The 23,823-nt window shown below is 40.5% G+C and overlaps 1 protein-coding gene across 1 annotated transcript in view; it reads right to left on the bottom strand.

The window, feature by feature from the left end:
• Nucleotides 1–6,777: 6,777 nt before the first annotated feature.
• RSBN1L (round spermatid basic protein 1 like) overlaps nucleotides 6,778–23,823 on the bottom strand; it is a 33,720-nt gene continuing 16,674 nt past the window's right edge. Inside the window, exons 4-8 of the mRNA XM_087722350.1 lie at nucleotides 14,742–14,879; nucleotides 14,193–14,335; nucleotides 11,964–12,131; nucleotides 8,384–8,492; nucleotides 6,778–8,296 (exon numbers count right to left, since the gene is read on the bottom strand). Of these exons, the coding sequence (XP_087578476.1) occupies nucleotides 7,649–8,296; nucleotides 8,384–8,492; nucleotides 11,964–12,131; nucleotides 14,193–14,335; nucleotides 14,742–14,879 (1,206 nt within the window). The 3' untranslated portion in view covers nucleotides 6,778–7,648. The remainder of the gene's footprint in view (nucleotides 8,297–8,383; nucleotides 8,493–11,963; nucleotides 12,132–14,192; nucleotides 14,336–14,741; nucleotides 14,880–23,823) is intronic.

Raw genomic sequence — 23,823 nt, 5'->3', positions numbered from 1 at the left:
TACTGCAAATGAGGCTTCTGCTATTATTCAGCAGTGCCCTTCCTGTAGCCAGCATGCAAACTCTCTCCCTATGGGGGTAAACCCCAGGGGGACAGAGTGTTGCCAGATTTGGCAAATGGATATTACTCAATATCCTCAATTTGCCCCTTGGAAATATTTACATGTTTCCATTGACACGTATTCAGGCTACATTATGGCATCCCCCCAAAGGGGCGAAGCCACCAAACATGTTATTAATCATTGTATTCGGACCTTTGCATCGCTGGGACGCCCAAAAGAATTAAAAACAGACAATGGCCCTGCTTACACAAGTGCAGCCTTCGCTGCCTTTTGTAACCAATGGGGCATTGTACATAAATTTGGCATTCCTTATAACAGCCAGGGTCAGGCGTTGGCTGAGCGCGCCAACCAGACATTAAAACATGCCCTGGACAGATATATTGGCAATAGGGGAAAAATGCCCCCTGGCCTCCCAGCAGTGCAAGACACGCTTAACCTCTGCCTTTATACCCTGAATTTTTTAAATCTTACCGGCAGCCCACCATCCTCAGCAGCGACTCGTCATTTTGCAGCTCCACCTACTGCAGACACCCCCCGTCCACCTGTCTACTATCGCTGCCTGCCTGACCTGACGTGGCGAGGACCTGCTGACCTGATCACTTGGGGACGGGGCTACGCTGCCATCCAGCTAAAAGACAAGGTGCTCTGGGTGCCAGGAAGACACGTAAGACCTTTTCTTCCTAAATCACCACCACACACTTCCAGGGATGGCGATCGTCCGTCAGTCCCCAAATGAGGTACAGCTTGTGGAGGTTGCCTCCTGGCCTGACCTGGAGAACAGGCCAGGACACCCTCCACCATATGAGAACACAGAGGCTGTTTCCTGCCCCGACCAGGAAAACGGGGAAGGACACCCTCCACCGTATTCGCCACCAGAAGGATGTCCCTTATTTCGAAGAAGACCTCCAGGTTATCCCCTGTCGCGGTGGCAGGAGTGTATGAAACCTTTCAGTTTTAGAACTTTTTCATATCATTATGTTATTTTTTCACTGTGTGGCATAGTTTTAGTATTGCTTGCATTTTTAATACGCTGTGAAATTTCCCATCGTGCCTCTTACAAGTTACAGGAACCATTACATGTGCCTACTAGATCTCTCACACATAGGGTGAAAAGGTCAGCTGCTTCTCACAGTCTGCACACTCAAATGACATACAACCTGTGGATGCGTTTGGCAGAACAGGCAAACGTATCCAATTTTTGCCTAAGCGAAGCTGTGGACCTGAACATGTTATTAGGGAATTGTTTAATACCAGTTTGCACACCTCTTTCTGTTATTTTAAAAGACACCCAGCTAGCAATGTTTAAAAAAAGAAAGGAAGTTAATTACGGTGACTCTATGGTGTGGGGCCCTTTTACAAGACGGCTCCCAGCTGATGCCATGTCTCTCACCACACCCTTTGTAGCTAGTGGACCCAACGTTACATGTGCACGCATTCAAAATTGTACTGCTTCTCTCACACAATCCTGTATGCCCACGGGAATCTTTCCCGCCAACTGTTCCACCTACGAGAACATTTCCTACAATCGGGCTCACGTTCTGCTTCCTGCTGGTTGGTTTTTCACATGTGGTCAAAAAACTTTTAATTACATACCTGCTAATCTATCAGATACACGTTGCTGTCTGAGTCGCCTCACTGCGGTTCTACCAACCAAACAGGACCTCACTTCACGACCACAGAGGTCGGTAGTCCTTGATGAAACATGTGACAGCTCAATTAATCTTTTTAACGAGGCTGAATATCTTTCCCTTGCTACCTCTATAGTTGGTGTTCCGGCATTAGCAATGCATAACCACAGGACAGCCCATCGCATTGCCTGTTCCCTTGCAAAAACTATAAACATCACATCTGCAGCCATAGCTGCCTTGAATATGGAACAGGCAGAGATTAGACATGCTGTCTTAGACAACCGTGCTGCCATTGATTTTCTGTTACTGGTACATCATCTAGGCTGTGAATCTGTCAAAAACATGTGTTGTTTTAACCTGTCAGACACCTCTCAATTGGTTAAGCATCAGATCAGTTCCTTAAAGGAGTTGGCTTCCCAGATTCGAGAAGACGTCCTGCCAGCCTGGTGGGATGGTCTGTGGTCCTGGCTACCGGATGGCTCCTGGTTAAGAAGCATTTTTTCCTCCATTATATGTATTATAGTAGTGCTGGTGTCCCTTTGCTGCTGCATTCAATGCCTACCCTCCCTATTTCAGCTATTCAAAGGCCTTTTTTCCTCAGCTAGGAAGAACGTGCTTATCCACGAAACTAAGTCCCTTCTGGACGCTGAGGACGACCATGAGTTGGACAACAATTCGTTTGTAAAGGTGTTTGCTATAACCAGTGATGATGAAGAATCTGCATTTTGATATGTTTGCTTTCCTCCTTCTCATTTTAAAACAAAAATGAGGAGATGTTGAGATCCATTGCTATTTCTGTATATAGGACAAGCTAAGGCTGTCTGGAAAATATAGGCCAAAGATGGATACTAACAAAAACATTCTTGCTAGCAATACGTAAGCCCTCCTATTAATTAGTGTGCCTTTCTGTACCAACATCTATCTAGCAGTTAGCATGGAATGCGGAGCTGCTCACTTTCCTCCCTCCCCCCTCCCTATTCCTTATCTCACTTCTCCTGCCCAGGGAAGAAGCAGCCCCCCTGCCACTCACCCCCTCTTTTGCCCAGAGACGAAGCTTTTTGCCACGCTGTATATTTATCATTGGATTATTTAGTCATGTGCCTGTTGATGTAATATTGTATACACCTTTCCTTTGTTTGGGACTAATAAAAAAGCCTCCCGGGCATTGCTCGGGGCCAGAGCTCATCACAAGAAGGATTTGTCCGGTGTTTTTCTTCCCATTCGGCTACAAGCATGAGCGGCCCATCAGAAGTGTGTAAAAGCCGCAAAACCTCACGTGAGCATGAGACTTCCCTGCTCATTAAAGCAGCCACAACTTTGGTCAGGCCACCCTCAGGCCACGTGTTTGCTTTTGAAGGTCATTTTAATGAGTTGATTCATTCAAGCAGGCATGGTTTTTGAGTCTCCCGCAGCAGCCCAAGGAAAGGCTGCTTTAATTAGCAGCCGAGATGTCCTTTGCTCATGCTAGAGTTTAAATCAGTCCTGAAGCGTAATGAGCCCTGTATATATATACTAACGTATCATTGGGATTTATATTTTAGCTTAACCAATTGCAGTTTATTGAATAAACCATAATTCAATGCGGCAGGCAAGCCGATCAACGGATGCAGTTACCAGGGTAAGCAAAGATGGGCCTTGTTAGCGGAATCCACTTTGTGTTATACTACCAAAATAGAAATGGTGATGGAGAGAGTTTGGCGTTGGGGAAGTGAAGTCTCTCTTTGTGTATGTAGTCTCTGCTAGTTCGTTTCATGCTCATTTCTGAAGTCTTAGAAAATCCAGACATTTTCATGGAAAAACCCAGTTCCACCAAGAAATCTTTGTATTCAATATAATTCATTAACTCATTCATTAAATTTATTAAAATTGTGTGTGTGTGTGTATCCACCTACATGTCACAACTAATTAGTTCTATGTGTAAAAAATGATCGTCTAATATTGCCCTTTTTCAATGAAGAAAATAAAAGCAATTGACATTAAAGTGCTTTATGTAATAAGATACTCATGAAGATATATTGCTTCCTCATTGTTACTTACCTCTTCCATTTACACCAGGTATTCACACATCATATTAAACCTGTACTGTGGTTTGTTTCGGTACAGATTAGCGAAATGCAAATCCCACCATTGTGGCCATGTTTAAACCATGCTTAAGCCAGATCAGCATAATTTAGCCTCGCCTTACATACAATGACATGGAACCAAGAGTTCATGTGCTATTTCACTTATTTTTCAACACCAGGAGAACATTTTTGTTTGTTCTCAATAAAGGTAAACCGATAGTATTCCATGAAGGAAAAATGTGGCAACTAATCAGGTTTTTAGTTTTCAATGAGAGCAAAGCGGCTTTTTTTTTTAATGATATGGTTAGAAGAATTTTTGGAAGGATGCATACAGTTAACAGGAAGAATATTGCAGTCGTGATCCGATTCCTGCTTGTTCTAGCTTCTGCAAATTTATATTGATAGAAATCTAGAAGGTAGACATATGTTTTATTTCCTTCCCTTGCTTAGTTGACTAGGGACCAGGTAGTAAGGAACTGTCTTTTGGACCAAAGCCATTCAGTTTCGTAGTAAGAGTTTAGATATAACCCCACACATATTTTCCCAACTTGGTCTCTTCAGAAGAATTACAATTTTGCTTGACTAGTTCAGTATAAATAGTGAATACGTTATAGGACTCTTCCATCAGGAAGTGCCTATAGCATTCATCACCTTCTCAACGAAGCATACGTGATTTGCATACTATGATTAAACCAAGTTTTAAGCATAATCCATGAATTAGAAGTTTTGTTGCCTAGAATACACAGTACAAACATTTTTCACTTCAAAACAAAATTTGTAGTCGATTACATGACTACAAATTGTGGAAAATCCTTCGTTTTTCAGAAACAGTAAGTCGTATTTTGCTATACTTCACTGAATAGGGAGTTGTTATAATCGTATCTCAAATTCAAAAATCAGGGGAAAAAAATGTTTTAAGCACAAATCTCTCCAACCCAATTGCTAATGATTGCCTACTACATAATACAGGTGATCCTCAACTTACAACAGTTCATTTACTGACCATTCAAAGTTACGGCACTGAAAAGTGACTTATGACCTTTTTTCACACTTATGACCATTGCAGCCTCCCCCATGGTCACATGATCAAAATCCAGACACCTGGCAATTGACTCATGACGGATGCAGTGCCCCAAGGTCACGTGATCCTGTTTTGTGACCTTCCGACAAGCAAAGTCCATGGGGAATCTTGATTCACTTAACCACCGTGTTACAAACTTAACAACTGTGGTGATTCACTTAACAACTATGGGAAGAAAAATTGTAAAATGGAGCAAAACTTATTTAACAAATGTTTCGCTTAGCAACAAAAATGTGGGACTCAACTGTGGTCATAGGTCAAGGACTACTTGTATGTTAAAAAAAGTAGAGGGAGGGTAGGGTGTCATAACGAATCTAATCCCAACAATTCAGATCCTACTTGGGAAAGATTAAACTATACAGAATGAAAATAGTTTTTTTTTTTTTAATTGTAGAGTGAGGTGGAGGGTATGAAGAAGCTCAGAGAACTTTTTTTTTTTTAAAAAAAGGTAGCATTTATCTGTTGTTGCATCATTCAAAGCAGGTAAGTGGCAGGAGACTAGAAAGGACATATTTCTGGAGAAAAGAACAAGACTAAGGCTAATATATTTGGGATGCAAAGATGGGAGATAAGTACTAGATGACAGCAGAGAATTAGAAGACCCACTGCTGCCTCCTAGAGGCCATCCAGGTTTTCACACGCCAGATATAATAGCCCTAACCAAAGACAGAGATTACAATATCCAATGACAGCTTAGTTTCGGATGAACAATTGGTTTAAACAAAAGGCTTCAGCGCTTCGTAACATTTTCAGCACACTGCATAAACCTCAAAGGGAAAACACAAAAGGAGCCTCTTACAGGAACTGCCTGATATTGTTAAGACATGTTTATCAAAGGTGTACCAAAAAAAAAAAAAATCAACCCAACCCCACAAAAATGGTGGCGTTTGCTGACATCAGCAATCTGAAAGGGCTGTGAGCATCACTTTGTATAGAAAACCATGTTGATTCTTATATTCAGAGTCTTCTAGTGCAGGGGTCTCCAAGCTTGGCAACTGTTAAGACTTGTGGACTTCAACTCCCAGAATTCCTCAGCCAGTGAGGAAGTTGGAATTGAAGTCCATAAGTCTTAAAAGTTGCCAAGGTTAGAGACCCCTCTTCCAGAAATCATTCTCCGTGCTTAGAATGCACAGCAATGATGACATCTGGTTTTAATAAGGGCATCTCTGCCTCTCTTTTGTATGGAAACAGGACGGTACATATTCCCTACCACAGATCAATTTTAAATTAGAGATCCCCTAGTCCCATTGAAGGCTAGCTCATTCTCAAATCTTTTTTTCTGGCAGCAGCTTCTGTGGCATTTTGGATTCAGGCCCACACATTAAACCTCGTTGTAAAAAATAAAATAAAATCCCACAAGCAAATGAAGTCTAATGATTTGCTTGTCTCTAAAAATTACCACAATTACAGCTATGCAAGCTAAGATATTCAACTGATATGACCAGGAGAGGTTTTATTGCGTATTTAACCGAATTGTGGGGCCGGGGGGGGGGGGTGATGCTGCGAAAATAGTCATCACCTGAATGGCAAAGCTGAAGGCTCAAAATGGAATTGATGAGACGGGTGGATATTTTAATGGATTTTTTTTCATATTATACTCCCCGCTGGGAATAATGGAAGTCATAATTTGTGCCAAAAAAAAGAGGGTCAGAAAGAGACAGCTGTTTCTGTGTTCTGTTACATACAGGAAAACGTTTAGGTTCTGGCACAGAAGGAATTAAGCTAAGCATGTTCCTAACTTTATTCAGCCAGACGCATGAGGAATGAGATGCTCTTCCCCCCCTCCCCTTTCTTACATTTATCGTAAAACTCTCTTTCGTCATCTGCTTGTTGCCATTACAGAATTAAGGGCCCAGCCAAAGGATAGGGGGGGAAAAGGAATTAAGTAGATCACTGCTGGTCTATTTATATATTTTGTTCAAATAACTGGCAAACTGAAGTAGTATTCTTTTTTTTAATCCCTCTTTTTTTGTATTTATTTACGATTTGCACTCATTAGGACTCCACTTTAGTGATATGCCAGTCAAGAGTACTCAAATGTTCAATCCTTGCTGAAGTCTAACGTTCGTAAGATAGGAAAAAGGAAGAAAGTTATGCTTTCATTCTGACATCCTGTCTAGCATCCGACCAAAAGGAAATGAACCTTCTTATTCTTCTCCAGATAGGATTTTGTGGAAATTCAACAACAAATTTTATCTTACTTAATACATCTATGCATTTTTAATATAAGAATATTTCCCTTTTTTTTTTTAAACCAGGATTGAGATTTTCCAAAATAAAAATAAGTATTATGAACCTTTATTAAGCGGCTCACATTTTAATATAAATCACACTAAAAAGTTTTTTGTTTTTGTTTTGTGTTCGTTTTGTTTTTTTTAAAAAAAGGCTATTTACACTACAGTGCTGACACATTTAAAAAGGAAAAAAAAATGATATAAATAAGCTCTATGGAAAAGCCTGGAATTGTCAAAAAGAATTCTGGCTTATCTTACAAAAAATATATATGTTAAATGTCAGCTCTATTCTAAAACCTACAACTCATATTTAAAGACTTTTTTTTATGTTATACCTGCAGTGTTTACAGTGCATCTGGCCCTAAGTGCTTTCAAACAGTTTACAGTTACGGACAGGCACTGAGGAATGTTACAAAGCTACATGTACTATTTTTATGTTGCCACAACTGCAAGGGCAGGCCAGGAAAAGACATCCTGCCTCACAGAATGTAAGCCTCCTTACATTGTCGTCATTATATTTTAAAAGTACTTTAAAAACATATACGCACGCCCACGCCCACGCGCACGCACACACAGACACACTTAACACAAAAAATCATCTTCTGGTTTGCCATGCAGACTTGGGTAAGATGAGCTCCTGGGTCTCGTGTCTTTCAGATTCACACGACCCCCGGGGCACAAGCTGTCCTGTAAGTATTTGTGGCCAGGCTCAGGGTTCTGGTCAGTCTCAAGTCTCCACCCTGTCAAATATGCGTGATCCAGTCTCGCTTTCACTTTCGGACATTCTGCAGCACTTGAGGCCGCCATCTTTTCTGGAAGGTCGACGGGAAGGGTCTCCTCGGGATTCTGGAGAGATAAATCGGGTTCGTGTGGCGGGCACAAAACCTCTTGTTTCACGCATTTCGTCTGAAGGCTACTTAAGAATTTGGTTCCTTCGGAGGCGTGGACGTCTGCGGGATGGGTGGCACCCACAGTCTGAAGTCCCGTCACAGAAGACGTGGCATCGGTCGGGGGATCCGTGTCGCAGGCGGTTTGGTTTTCGGCCTCCGAGTGGTAGAGCTTGAGCCGCACGTGCCACGCCAAACTGCACACCGCTGAAACCGTCTTAAACTGATGTATAACATTCCGTGGGATAAAATAAATATCGTTATCGTACAACTGAATCCTGGCGTATCGGATGCCTTCCCTTCGTAACTGGTTAAGTTTCGCGTCGTCCACCCATTGGACGCACTAGAAGGAAAAAGAGAGAAAATAAAAGAACCCCCCTTCAAAGATTCGGAACATTCTTAAACGTCATCCGGCCATCGAGACAGTTACCTGGGAAAGTGGAGGCTCGTGCAAATCTAACTGCAGTCGTTGAACTACTTCTAAGAAATCGTCTGCGTGAAAACAAATTACGTCTTTGGTTATGCGAGGCTGTTCAACCCTATACATGGGAGGAAAGAAAAAAGTTGCCATTCAGAATTATTAATAATGGTTAGTAATTTTTTATAAGCAAGTGAAGCTAAACTTACAATGCAAAGAGCTGTACAGGTAAGTCTCTGACTTACAAAAGCTCGTTCAGCGATCATTCAAAGTTACAACGGCACAGAAAAAAGTGACTTACGACCATTTTTTCACACTCATGACCGTTGCCGCAACCTCATGGCCACGTAATCAAAATTCAGACACTCGGCAAGGATAATGGCAACAGCACTTAAATTTTATATACTGCTTTACAGTGCTTTACAGCCCTCTTTAAGCGATTTATACAGTCAGCATATGGCCCCCAACAATCTCGGTCTTCGTATTACCAACCTTGGAAGGATGGAAGGCCAAGTCAACCAAATGACTCATTTATGACGGTTGCAGTGTCCCGGGGTCATGGGATCACCTTCTGACAAGCAAGATTCACTTAACAACCGTGTTACTTATTTAACAACTGTAGTGATTCACTCAATGAATGTGGCAAAAAGGTCACAAAATCAAACAAAACTCACTTAACAACTGTCTCGCTTAGTAACAGACATTTTGGGCTCAATGGTGGTTGTAACTCGAGGACTACCTGTACAGAACTATGTCTTTAGTGTCATATAAATCATAGCAGCACATAAACTGCATTTAGGATAAAAAACATTTAAAGCAGAACACGAAACCCCACTTAGCGAAGAAGCAGTGGCGGAACACTATGTTCAGGGTGACATTTATTATGGGGAATAAAACTAAAAATTAGCAGTTAATACGACTGCAAAAGTACACCTAGATTTGCATGTCTGTGGAACTGTCTAATCTTGGAACTGTGAACATACAGATGGCGGAAGGTTTGTCCCAATGGAGGAAAGTTAGGCTTTAAGGGAAAGGTTACATAAAATAACCCAGAATGAATGCCTCACACTGTGTCGGATTTGCAATGCAGATGAGACTGGCTTATTCTGGCGCACGGTTCCTAAAACACTCAAGCAGTTGAGGATGAAGGATGAATAGAGGAGGGGGGGAAATTCAGCCAGGGGAAGATCTTGGCATCAGGCTGCACGATCACAGATGGAGTGCCCAGCTGATTGCAGTATGCAAATTGCATCAACCAGTAGTGCTGAAAGGCATCACGAACCACTTGCCAATCCTATCTTGCAGTTCACTGATGTACAATTTGTATAATTTACATTATCGTTTCTTTCAAAAATAGCTCTTCTTCTTTGTGCCCAAAATAGGAAGTATTAGATGTTGAGAATATCACTTTAGCAAATGAAAGTTCTTTCATCCATCAGACAAAAACATTGAGAATGAAGATGAAAAATTTAATATTGAAGTCTATCAACCAGCCAATGAACTATTCTTGCAACCAAGAAGAGGCGATAGCTATGTTGGAAAATGAAACAGGAAAAACAGTTGAAGGACGGCTATGCTAATGGATTTCATAAACCACCTTTGAACGTTAGCAGTTTACAAATTGTTTTTTTTTTTAAAGCAAATAAATTTTCTAATCTTCATTAAGGGGGGAAATGCCTTACAATGTTGATAAGTGCAGTTTGAAGGGTTGGACTACAGCAAAGCCATCCCAAAAGCTGTTGAGTTCTATTTCGTAGTGACTTAAGAGGTATATCGTGGGTGATATAAGATAGTGAAATGAGGAAACTACACGGATCAAGAAATCAAGATGAGAATAAAAAAAACTTGTGAAATCCCAAAGTAAAATTACTGGCTTTGAGAGATCCACCTCAATAGCGTGATTTCTGTCATTGGTTTCTCATCACATCATGATGTCCAGTGTACTATCCACATGTACATGCTCGTCAAGAGATAAATATATAGGAACAGCCTGTTTCCAAGATTATTAAAACTGGACATTTTCTTCAAGCCAATCAGAAAAAGAAAAGCATCTTTTCTCTTCTCACCCTCTCTCCCTCCCTCCCTCCTTCCTTCCCTCCCTCCCTCTCCCACTCCCTCTCTCTGCGTGTCTCTATTTGCTTGTTGGCTTTTCTTTCCTATTGCGTTCTGTAACTAGAAGTTGATTCTGATATACAATTACTGGAAAATTAAATGTCATACAGCAATATTGCTTTTGTAACTGTACAAAATGTAAAAAGGGACTATTGAAAATTGTCCCATGTATTGAGTATACCGTGGAAATAAAGCTCACTTAGCATATCTTTCAATTTAAATTTAACAGATATAAAGAAAGGCATTGTAGTAATTGATGCCAAAGTTCAGCATCTTGTACTAATCGTTGCTTAGTGAGGAGAGAACCAAATAGTTCGGCAACAGACTCACGGAAATGAATTCAAGAAATGTTTTTCACTGAGCTATGAGAAGAGAATAAAGCAGTAGGATTCACAAGTCAGATAAGCTGCTGACTCAGTGCAGAGCAGCATCTGGCTAGCACTGTCTGAGGTTGGAAGTTATGCTGAGACCATCTTGGTTAAGGTGCAGGGATGAGTAACCATCAGAAACAGATAGAAGCAAAGTATTATTTCCAAGAAAACTACATGGAGACTGGAAATATCCGTAGAGTAAGTCACAAGGACTTGGAGGCTTTACTACTAACTATATAATCCAATTTCAAAAGATTTATTTATTATTATCCCATTCTTCCATTCTTCAAGTGCCAGGGTAATTACCAGTTCTCCAATCAAGATATAATTTTCATTTTCTAGGTAACTGTGTGGATTACCCCCACTGATAAATATGGCAACAAAAATAAGTCTTCCTTCAGAATCATTTTAAATGTCTTCCTTTAATGCTGCTGAATGCTGTTTAATATGAAAATTCTTACTAAATTTTATTTTTGATAAAATGCCTAGAAAAAAATGGGAAAAAGACATTTAATCCGACCTCCCAGACTAGTATGTTTGAAGATATCCAGTGAAAAAGATCTCAAAATCTCTTGGTTTAATTGGTTCCACTATCAATCTGCTCTTATCGATAAGATATATTTCCTAATCCAAAACTGCCCTGATCTATAATTAAAAATCATTGTGTGGGGTCTTTGGTGCTCTCTGAGCTTGGTAGTTTTCTTGCAGGCATTTTATTACCCAATTAACATTATCAGTGCTAGAAGGGAGTGAGGTTTGCTCTTACACTGGCAGGGCAAGCCACCAGTATACAAAAATAAGAGCAAACGCCACTCCCTTTTAGTACTGATGGTGTTACCTAGTTTGGTAATGAAATGTCTGCAAGAAAACCATCACGCTCAGAGAATACCAAGTAGCCCACAATTCTGAGCTATATTCTATCTATAAACATCGGTGTGCCATATTTTGCACTTTTGAATGACAGAAAACAAGGCTTGATCTTTTTCTGTGAGACACCCCTTCAAGTACTTGAAAGATGCTATCATAACCCACTTTCGGACAATTTTCTCATTGCTAAATACGTCTAGTATTTTGCAGATATTTTCCTGAATCGACTAGCAATTACATACCATTCTCCACAACGCACTGCCTTTAACACTCCAACGGCAGCTGTAGTCTGTCGTTCAAACCCTTGTCCTATGTGATCTGCGTGTGCTCGCGTCCTGTCTTCAAAAAGCATTTCACGAGGCTCGCTAGTACGAGGTAGGTACTGCAGATTTTTAATTTCATTGGTAGTTCTGTTAAAACAAAATAAAAGAAATTGTACTTACTCATTTTAAAGATTTCAGCTTCATAGGCTTAATTTCACTCACAGCATAAACTGGAGAGAGACAGTCCTACAAATAACCCGATCCCAACACACACACACACACACAGAGAAAGACACACACACACATCACACCGCTTTCCAATTCTTCCATGAGATAGGATGGGTTGAGAAAGGGTGATTAATCCAAACAGCACCAAGTGATTTTTTATGGCTAAAAGTGGATGTGATCCTGGGATTTTCCTTGCCCTAAACCACAACACCTTTATCACTAGACCATACCCGACTCTTTAATTAACATAACCATATCCCTTTCCATAAAGGAAGCCTCCACCACACTGTCAAAATACGAGCACTGAGTTCTCAACACTGAGACATGTCTGCCTAAAGACTAAATAAAAACACTTAAGGCCAGAGTCATAGATATGAGCATGTCTGATCAAACTCTGCAAAAATGAGTATTTACATATGAAATTAAATCACAGAAAGACCTACCCAATCTGTTGTTGTTATTATTATTTAACCATTGAATGTCACCAAAGATAGCAACTCATAATTGAACATGGACAAACTAATTTTAGTTTATTTTTTTCTTCCTTCCTTCCAGCCTTCTTTAAGTCCTATAAACAGGGCTCCCTAACCGCTGGGCCGTGGACGAGTATCGGTCCATGGCCTGTTTGGAACTGGGCCACATAGCAGGAGGTGAGCAGCGAGAAAACGAGTGAGCCAGCTCCATCTTTATTTTGCAACCGCTCCCCAGTGCTAGCATTACTGCTCCAGCCCCAACCGAGATCATCAGGTACTGGATTCTCATAGGGGAATGAACTCTACTGTAAACTGCATATGGAAGAGATCTAGATTGTGTGATCCTCCTCCCCTGCCCCACCTCGGAGCCAAGGAAAAATTGTCCTCCACGCAACCAGGCCTTGGTGCCGAAAAAGTTGGGTACTGCTGCCATACATAAAAATCTAACTCCCATTTTCCTCTACAATTTTTGCTTTCCTGACAAAGTTCTTATCATTTTACCCAAATCCATTTATAAATTTTATGAAATAATTTCTCTGATATTTCAATGTAAACGCATAGTCCACATCATACTTTTTAAAAAAATAGTTTTTATTAAACATTTTAATCTTTAAAAACAGAAAGAAAAACACAAGAAAAAACAAAAAACAAAACATATATAACAATATAAAGTAATTATACAGCCGTATAATTATTCCACATCATACTTTTGATACATTATTTGTATACTGATTTTTTTTAAATGATCATCCAATTCCATTTGTAAATCCAGTATTTACATCTTTCTTTCTTTCTTTCTTTCTTTCTTTCTTTCTTTCTTTCTTTCTTTCTTTCTTTCTTCTATTTGGGGAAAGGGACCCCACCCTTTAAAAATATATTTTTGTGTTAGGTTGATGGATTTATCTATTTTATTTAATGATTACTGAAATAATTGGGGGGGGAGAACCCAAATAACATTAAAAAGTGGCATACCTGCTGTATGCAATGTGGGCTGCTTATTTTCTTAAAAGGAATAATTATTAAATAAATTTATTTCTTTGGCAGGAAATAGCATCTTTAAGAGCAAGAGGTGGGGGGAGGAGGAACATTAACATAATCTTTAATTAACTATCTGACATCAATCTCTAAAGCCCTTTTTAGATTTTAGCTGCTGTTTTGGACAAAATATGTGATAACTGAGAAACCAGTTCTTTAGGGCCTGCCCTCTATGCACTGGCTATACACAGTCACTGCATTGCCAATTGTCAGACAGGAAAGATCAGGTTCACACATAAACCTATGTACCAGAATCTTCTCAACTAAAGGCAGGTACCTGCTTAAGAGTTAAAGGTCAAGGGAATTCAAGGGAGGTTGGACTTAGTCTGCTTGTGGCTACATAGGATTCTAGACTGATTGCTCTTTTAACTCCACCTCCCAGATTCTGCCATTCCTTCTGCTACACCAATCCTGGAACCGAGTATTAAATATTATTGAATATTAAAGACAACCAGATTTTATTACAACATACCTTTTCCTTTTGAAAGGCGACTTTGGCATATCTGCCACAGGAATCATCTGTTCTCCTGGACGTACCCACATGATGGGACCATCATCGCTATCTTTCCGACTTTCTAGTTTAAGACTAGAAAGAGTCCCCCATGGTAAAGTACACTAAAATGAAACACTTATGTTTAAAATCTATGTTAGTTTCTGATACTATTTTAAACTATTTATTTATTTTACAAAATGAAAAAGCACTGGGTATCAATCTACAAACATGATTGGCAATTTGATTAATGCAAACCATTGGAACATTCAATTTGAACTGAGATTGAAACCAAGACCAAAACTTGTACATTCCCAATATTTTGAAATCAAAGTGATGAGCATTGCAAACATGCCTATTTCTGCAAGAGACAACCTACTATCTACATGTTATGAGCTTCGGAATTTTAATATTTCAGTTTTGCTTGAAGATGTGCAATGGATGCAGTTTTAAGAAATTAAAGTATAAACTCTTAAAATATGAATGTAACATACAAGTTGACATATACATATATAAATATCTACATCTTACTTTTAACAAAGGTGAGTCTTCCAACATATCAAGGAACTCTGGAAAATAATCTCCAACTTCCTCATCTACTGCTCCAACCAAGCTGATTTGTCTCATCGGGCCTGCTCTGTATGTACCATGGGAATATGTTCTTTTTACCTGAACAAAAGCCAATTAAAGTAAAAAAAGAAAGCACAAGTTTATTTTATACCTAGAATAATGTGCAGAATTATATAAATATGTAAAAATATCCTAAATATTTTCTGAAACCCAAGCAATACTTGGTATTAAATGTTGTTCAGAAAACAATAAACATAATTTTAGATACAGATTGTTGTCAAATGCAATGTTAAATTACCATATCAATATATGTGTAATGAAAGAATATAATCTTAAATATTATAAAAATTAAACTTAAACAAAAATGGCAAATTTTCCATTTTCAGGTCAGTTAAAAGAAGCAGTCAGAATATGTTCTTAATTTTAAAAAATGAAAACATTCATACACAATATTTAATTTTTATTTTAAAAATACCAGTATTGAGAATAATTGTTTACTTTTTATTACTTTTACCTTATTACTTTATGACTTCTCTGTGTCAAGGTATAACTTTGAGAATGCATTTCCATTTATAAGAGGAAAAAATGGTCTCTCATCTAATTTGCTATCTCATTTTTTTGCCAACACTGCTTTGAATGATGGAATCAATCAAGTTGTCATCACACTGTACTTTCAAGGTTATTCAACTGAATAGTCAGCATCCAGTAATGGCTTTTTAAATTACCAGATGATCTAATGCACACACAGAGTTTCCTATATTCAACCCACTAAAATAACAGATTGTACAGTTGTCACTTATGCAGCAGGGCTAATCTTTACATCTCTCTAATCAAAGATTCAAGTTTCTGGGCGTTAGACAATGCTTTTTTTCATTTGTGTGTTTTGTTTTTTAAAAAAGTATGTTGTTCCCACAGACAAAATGCAATAAACCATTCACTAGCATCCTGGCAGCCAAATAGCAGTCCTAATCCATTAAGCATACTACTTTCACAGAAGCCCCTATAGATAACTTTAATTTACTAACCCACCAATCAAAGCTGGATGCCCTGTATTTTTACACACAAACTCATACATGCATGAGGAAAATTTCTGAAGATATTTTGAGAGATTAAACTCTTTATTTTGCATAATTCATATACAGACCCAATTCCACAAACTCTGGGCATCTTACTGAAACAAAGCCAAAACCACAAGAACACTCAATTAGCACAATGGACATCATTAAAACAGTCTAATGGACCAGGTCTTAAAGGCTAAGAACCATTTGGTTTAACTTGCTGAGCATTTTAAAGTGCACTGCAGGGTACTTGCTCTGTAACTGATTGTGGAAAATAATATATCCAAATTAAAATTAAAGACATTGGTATTGATTATGTAAGTAATGCAGTAACCACTCTGATTTTAAAAAAAACAACCAGTCAGCCTTTTTATAACAATTTTGGTTTTAGATTTTGATCCAATAAATGTAGTTAAAATCAAGCTTATTCTATTAATTCTTAAATTACACTTTTTACTGCATCCACAATGACATCAAAAACACTCTCAAAAAGCATGCTAAAAAAGATGATTATAAAAACTTTTCCAGAAATTTATCATATGGTATGGATGGAAAGTTATCACACAAAACATTCCGGCCTATTTATAGATGTTAGAGAATGCAACATATTTCAGGGAAATTGCCTGCCCTGTTTCATCTGTTCTAGCTATACAGTATTATAAGAAAAATGATGAACTTTTATCTATACAATTTAAATAGTGGAATAACTATCTTTTCCTCACTCAGAACTGTTTTCATTTCTGCTGGGCATTGCAATTAATACAGGTAGTCCTCGACTTACAACAGTTCAAAGTTATAATAGCATTAAAAAAGGTGATGTATGACCACTTTTCACACTTACATTGCAGCATCTCCATGGTCACATGATTAAAATTTGGATGCTTGGCAAGTGACTCATATTTATGACAGTCGCAGTGTTCCAGAGTCACACGGTGACATCTTGCGATTTTTTGACAAGCAGTCAACAAGGAAGGGAGATTCACTTAACAACTAATTTAACAACTGCAGTGATTCACTTAACAACTGTGGCAAGAGAAGTTATCAAACAGGGCAAAGTTCACTTCACAAATGTTTCGCTTAGCTACAGAAATTTACAGCCCAATTGTGGTCATAAGTCGAGGACCACTTACGCCATCTAATCTGTTTTCCTTCATTTCCATCCTTTTCTTCCCTCCCTCTTTTTGTTGCCTTTACTGTAAAGTCTGAAGTTAAAGACAGAATTGCCACTTCACGGATTGTTGTCACCTGCTAAAACTAGGGATCGTTTTGAAATGATTTTTCACAGCTAAGCAATTCTGTTTTCACTTCCTTTTTCTTCTCCCCCTTCTCAACTGAAAGTTCTACTGAGGCAATATTCTCATTGCTTTGTTGCTGGCTCGTCAGGAAGTGGTTCATCGGCTTTTAATTGCCTCATATATTCTTTGTCACTTAATAGACAATAAATAGAAGAGAAAAATCTAAAACCGCATAGATAAGTCTCTCTCTACACACACGTGCGCACACACGGAAGGGGAGACAGAGAAACTAAATAAGAATTCTGCTTCCACCACCCCTTTGAATGAGAGTAATGAAAACAAACATTATTTCATAAAGACAATATCAATCAAATGTTTACATTGTGAGAAATGACTTAACCTCTTGATACATTGTAATGTACTTTGTTTGGTTTACGCTAAATGAAATAAGTCTAGTTTTTCTAGTTTCCAAGCCGTGATCTATGCCCTAGTATTATGTATGAACTAGGCCAAGTGGCTTACTCAGCATGCCAAATTATATCTGACTTCTAAAGCAGAGAAATTTGTCCACTACGTTTCTTCTAAGACTCAAAAGAGACATGTTGCATACGTAGAAACACACCTAATTTACAAAGCCTAAATGTAACACAGGTAGTCCTCAACTTGCAACAGTCTGTTTAGTGACCATTCCAAATAACAGCACTGGGGAAAAAGTGACTTATGACCATTTTTCACACTTACGACGTGACATGCAGCATTCCCATGGTCATGTGATTAAAATGACAATTGCAGTGTCCTGGGATCACCTTTTGCCACCTTCTGACAAGCAAAGTCATTGAGTGAAGCCAGATTCACTTAACAACCATGTTAATAACTTAACAACTGCAGTGATTCACTTAACAACGGAGGCAGGAAAGGTCATAAAGTGGGGCAAACTCACTTAACAAATGTCTCACTTATCAACCGAAATTTTGGGCTCAATTGTGGTCATAAGTCGAGGACTACCTGTAGTTCCTTTTCATAACAGCCTTGCAACTCCTTCTGCAAATAAATGCAAACAATTATTTTTTAGGAGAGTAACTGGGGAGTCTGATTTATATATATTGCACTAAATAATTTTTTGGTTTAATAGCAACTTACTGAATAGCAGGACTCATATAAAATATTCTCTCTCTCAAAATCCTGTTTACCCGCACTCAATATTCCACAATCACATTATCAAAATTCAATAGTCAAATGACCATATGTGTTATTTATTATAGTGCAATTTTGGGTGGGTTTTTTTATTTTTATTTTTTGATTCCCTCATTAAAAACAAAGAAGGAACTAAAAGTGAAAGACCTCTGGGAGATAAAGTACATTTTATCACCAGAGACCATATCACCATATTATGGCTTAAATTCAGTAACATGATTTCAAGATATCTTGGGAACTTTTAAACATGGATATAGTAGTTCTTTTTCTCTCCGAGGCCTCGCAATTTTTATTTCAACCCCAAATCTAGAAAGGGGGGGAGGGAGGATTAAGTCTTGTCACATCACCTGATACAATGAGTTGTGACTCCCACTACATCTTTATTTCACATACTTTTGCTGTACACAAATATGTAGCTTTGGATTTTTCTCAAATCCAGGAATAAATATGTTTTATTTGTTTAAATTGGGTTCTCTCAATTTAAATTTAGGACTTGGGGCATAGTATTATATAATACTATAGTGGCATTCAAAAATTTAGGGCAGTTTTTTTTAATATCACTGTATACTTTTTAGCTTCAGCTGAGTACATCCCAAGTTAAATTAATTATTCATTAAAAGGTACCATCTCAAAATTTAATAATCTCAAGGTTTTATAATGGGTCCATGATATGGTTGGAAAGTGAATCCTGGTGCATCAAGAATGGGGCAGATCTGCTCTTAAGCCTAGCAGGCATTTTGTTCAGCTCTCTAAATATAGAAAGAGAATGATTACATATGCTGTGAGTGAACCTGTTCTATTTTTAGAGCAAGAATGAAATGAACAAGTTTAAGAAGCACCAAATTATATTCTAATACAAACAATGAAACTGGCTGAAATTCTACTTCTCCACACAGGAGCAAAATCATGTAATTCGGTGTAATGGAACGTCTGGATGATTTTGGGGAAGGAGGGGAAGAGATTCTTCTTAGGAAACCATCAGACAAGAGAGCCCCCATACCTGCTTCTTGTTACTTGTTACTCGTTTGAGTTACTTATAAAAATAATAAAAGGCAGGATAAAAAAATAAATCTCAATAAATAAAAGGACAGTCAAGAAAAGAAACTTGTCAAGTACCCGCCCCAATGGATCAAGCAGTTAAAATTGCTGGCAGGAAGTTTGTATTTTCAGACTTGCAAGATTCTGTCAACATGTTTCCTGTCTGGTTTACCTGGGCAGGCAGATATCAATCTTGCAAGTCTAAAAGTCTGCAAGTCTAGCTGCCACTTTGAGCTGCTTGATTCATTAAGGGAAGTCCTTCCTACGTTTCTTCCTTTGATCATAAGCAGCTGGGGGCTCCTGCCTCTCTTCTCTGATTATTTCCTAGCCAGCATCTCTCCCACATTTTCCATTACATCTATCCAAGTATGAATAGAGTTCCCCTTTGTCATTCAGAAATCCTCCATTCATTAATATAATAAGGAATATATTTTTGTCAAGAGATAAAACAGTTTAATCACATTCCTCAAACATACAAAACTTTCATTTAAAAAATCAAACAGGAAATAGCCAGCGAATGAAAATGAATTATTGCAATTTATGAAAAGTGCAACTGGGCTCCCCCCCCAACAGCCCCTTAATTCATCCTAGCATCAATATTATTTTCATTATATAATTCCTCTCTGAACAAAAGGAAGAGGAGAGAAACTAACTTGCAAATACAGTACTTAAACATGTATTTGATACAAAGCCAAAACTGATACAAACTGTTTTCACAGGAAGAAAACAATAGCTAAAAGGCAATATATGTAAATAAATTTCAAAGACTTCAGTTTTGAGCTAGTTCTCCAAAAGAAAACACAATGTAGATATTGGCATAAAATTCTAAAAAGGTTTTCCGCCTTACATAATTCTCTTCACAACTTCTTTATTTTTCCCCCCAAACAACACCAAGTATTACTAAGATTCTGACAAAAAAAATAATCAATGTACAGGGTAGCAATACTAACAAAAAGAGCAGTTATTCTGGTTGGGGTTCTAGTCCCTTTGAAGGATGAAGTTTGTGACTTTGTTATGTTCTGGACATTACACCTCAATATCAAGGTAGCTGCTGTGACTATGAATGTCGTTATGAATCCCAGCCACTACTATTGCATCCTTTCCTCTAAAATATATATATGGGTGTATAGTTATATATCTGAGGTCAGCTTTCTACAATGAGTCATTTTCACCTCTACGGAATCCCAGAATTCTTCAATCAGCATGGCTGTTACTGAGAATATTCCAGGGTTTGACAAAGCTGGGTAATTCAACATCCAAATTAAATTACTGTAACAAATTCTACATGAAACTCTCATTAAGGAGTATCCAGAAGGAGAATAGAACAAGATGTGGTCACCCAATCATTTTTATAGCTTGCTAGGGGATGGTTCTCAGGTCCAATTCAAAGTGTTGCGTACTGAACCTTAAATTGCCTGGGATAAGATTATTGGAAAGACCATGCGCGAGAACGGGAATGGCCGCCGAGCTCTAACGCTCCGGCTACCGAAAAGAAACAGCGGGAAATTTCCAGGCGACGAGACCCCGAATATGACAACAGAGGGGTCCTCGCAAACGATCAGCTGTCAGGCTTCCAGGGAAGGTAACTTTCTGAGGAGGGGGCCACCTCCGGGTGGTCCCGGGACGGCGTTACCTCCCTCGGTGACTTTTCTTCCGATCAGCTGGGCGGCGGCGGTGGCGGCGTTGCGCGAGCGGCGGCGGCTTCGGCCCCGCTGCCTCAGGAGGCTGCCCCGCTGCCTTGGGAGGCTGGATCCGGACTTTGAAGTGCCTGTTTGGTTTGGAGGTTTATTTTTCTACCCTCATCGTAATCCTGGTGCCTGGCATCACGGCCCTATTGACGGCTCCCTCTTGAACAGCTGGGCGGCGGTGGTGGCGGCGTTGCATGAGCGGCGGTGGCTTTGGCCCCGCGGTCCCAAGAGGCTGCCCCGCTACCCTGGGGGGCTTGATCTGTGCCCTGATCAGAGGGTAAGGAGCTGCATGGAAGTACCTGTTCGGTCTGGAGGACTTGGTTTCTATCCCCACCACAATTCTACTGTTTTGTATTGCGGCCCTGTTGACTGTTTTTTCTCCCCTTGGTACGACATCTCCTTTGGGTTTTATTGCTGCTTTCACTGGGCCTTGCAACGTTTTATCTACCATCTATCTTCCTGGATTGTGATCCCAGGACTGCAACAACAAACTTTTTATTGTGTTGGGTACCATCTGCTGCTGTTGCTGCCTCAGGAGTGCCACGTCAGACAAAACTGTCTACCAGACCATCTTGCATTGGACACCATTACTCCGGAAAGGCAGCATATGTGGTCCTCTGACTCCCTCCAGTGGCCATTACTGGCGCTTCCTCTAGTTCTTGGCTGGTTTCATCATTTTTACCATCTCTACCGCCTTCTTAATTACCACCTACCCACTCCACCTACAATTACATCCATAATTACATCTACCGGGCCTCTACACATGCGAACTAACTGCATCCAGCTGGTTAATATTATCTTTTATCGCCCAAGGGAAACCATCTTAACTGCCCAGACTTTGCCTTTACTGACACTATTGATAAATCGGACTTTAACAACTTTAATAATTTCTTCTAATCGCCTGGACTTTTTGGGACCTTCCCAAATATATAAGAAGGGACGAAGGCTACTCTCCCTTCTATATATATTCTTTTATAAGATCTACGGACGCTGCGCAAACTTTTAAATGGTATGGTGAGTGCATGGGATTGAATGTGTGAATTGGATGATCCCACTTTTTATTACCCTATGACTCTTGTATTTTATGTGTTTTAATTATTACGTGGGGACCGCTTGAGTGTATAAATGAGTGTGCTTGATTCGGAGGACCTGCCGGGAGTTGCGGGGGCTATGGGGGTGGCTGAGGGGGCTAAAGACACGGGAGAGGGTCGGGGTATTGCGGTCGTGACAGGGAGGGGCAGATACGGCGGGGACTCTAGGGCAGGCCATTACCGGGGAAGGAGGGTTCGCTACATCACAGAGATCCCTCCTTCCGGCCCTAGGAGTCCCACTCCAAGACCAGATGGTGTAAGTAATCAGGACCCTGGTCTCAGGCTGTTGTCGCTAAATGCCAGGTCTGTTGTACATAAAGCACCTCTCGTCCGGGACTTAATTTTAGACGAGAGGGCAGACCTGGCATGTATTACTGAGACCTGGCTGGGCCCAGAGGGAGGAGTCCCCCTTGTAGAACTGTGCCCAGAAGGATTTCAGAAGGATTTCAGGTGCTGCATCAGCCGAGAGCCCAGGGAAGGGGTGGGGGTGTGGCCGCTGTTATCCGGGAGTCGTTAGTTCCTCGTAGGGTCCCTGCTCCGGAGATTGTCGGGTGTGAGTCTTTGCTGTTAAAGTTGGACCTCAAGGGTCAAGTGGGTTTGCTGCTAACGTACCTGCCTCCCAACAGCGTTGCAGCAGCCCTCCCCTCGCTCCTCGAGTCAGTAGCCGAGCTGGCAGTTGAGTTCCCTAGGCTGATGGTCCTGGGGGACTTTAATCTGCCGACGCTCGGTGAAAACTCTGATGGGGCGCAGGAGTTCATGGCTTCCATGACAGCCATGGGCTTGACTCAAGTAATCCGAGGCCCAACCCATTCGGCGGGACACACGCTTGACCTTGTATTTCTCTCGGAGCAGTGGATGTGTGATCTTGGTCTGAGGGGGAGTGACATCGTACCCCTGTCGTGGTCAGACCATTGCCTACTGAGGCTCGACTTCCGGAGGCCAAACCCCCACTGTAGGGAGGAGGAACCGACCAGGTGGTTCCGCCCCAGGCGTCTTATGGAGCCAGTAAGGTTCCAGACAGAGCTTGGGGTTATTCCTGATACTCTCACCCACAGTCCGGTAGAGACTCTGGCTGCTGCGTGGCACTCGGCAGCGTCAGAGGCCCTCGACCGGATTGCGCCACTGCGGCCCCTCCGAGGCAGCGGATCCCGGAGACCACCTTGGTTCACCGAGGAGCTCCGGGAGATGAAGCGCCGGAGGAGATGCCTAGAGCACCGTTGGAGGTCCGATAAGTCCGCATCGAACCGAGCAATGGTAACCACCTGCACCAGGGAATATACTAGGGCACTTAGGGCAGCTAAAAGATCACATATAGCCTCCCTGGTTGCGTCCGCTGAGTCCCGTCCAGCCGCCCTGTTTAGGATAACCCGCTCCCTGTTGAATAAAAGGGAGGCGGGGGAACCCTTGCAGGGCAGAGCTGAAGAATATGCCCAATTCTTAGCGGACAAAATTGCTCGGTTTCGGACGGACTTGGACTCCACATCTGCAGTTCCAGCCGAGACTCAGGGGGACCAAGTTCAACAGCTCTGGGTTGAGTTTCAGGAGGTTACCCCCGGGGATGTGGACAAGGCCATGAGAGCTGTGAGTTCCTCCACCTGTGTTTTGGATCCGTGTCCCTCATGGCTGGTTTCTAACTGCAGTGAGGTGACACGAGGCTGGATCCAGGCGGTTGTAACCGCCTCCCTTCGGGAGGGGAACTTCCCCGCCACACTGAAGGCGGCGGTGGTGAGACCCCTCCT

Source organism: Thamnophis sirtalis, unplaced genomic scaffold, assembly GCF_051295495.1.
Source record: "Thamnophis sirtalis isolate CommonGarterSnake01/CBP01778 unplaced genomic scaffold, rThaSir2_p1.2 scaffold_9, whole genome shotgun sequence".
NCBI lineage: Eukaryota > Metazoa > Chordata > Lepidosauria > Squamata > Natricidae > Thamnophis > Thamnophis sirtalis.
The sequence above is the reverse complement of the archived record's forward strand: the minus strand, read 5'-3'. Positions and strand labels throughout refer to the sequence as shown.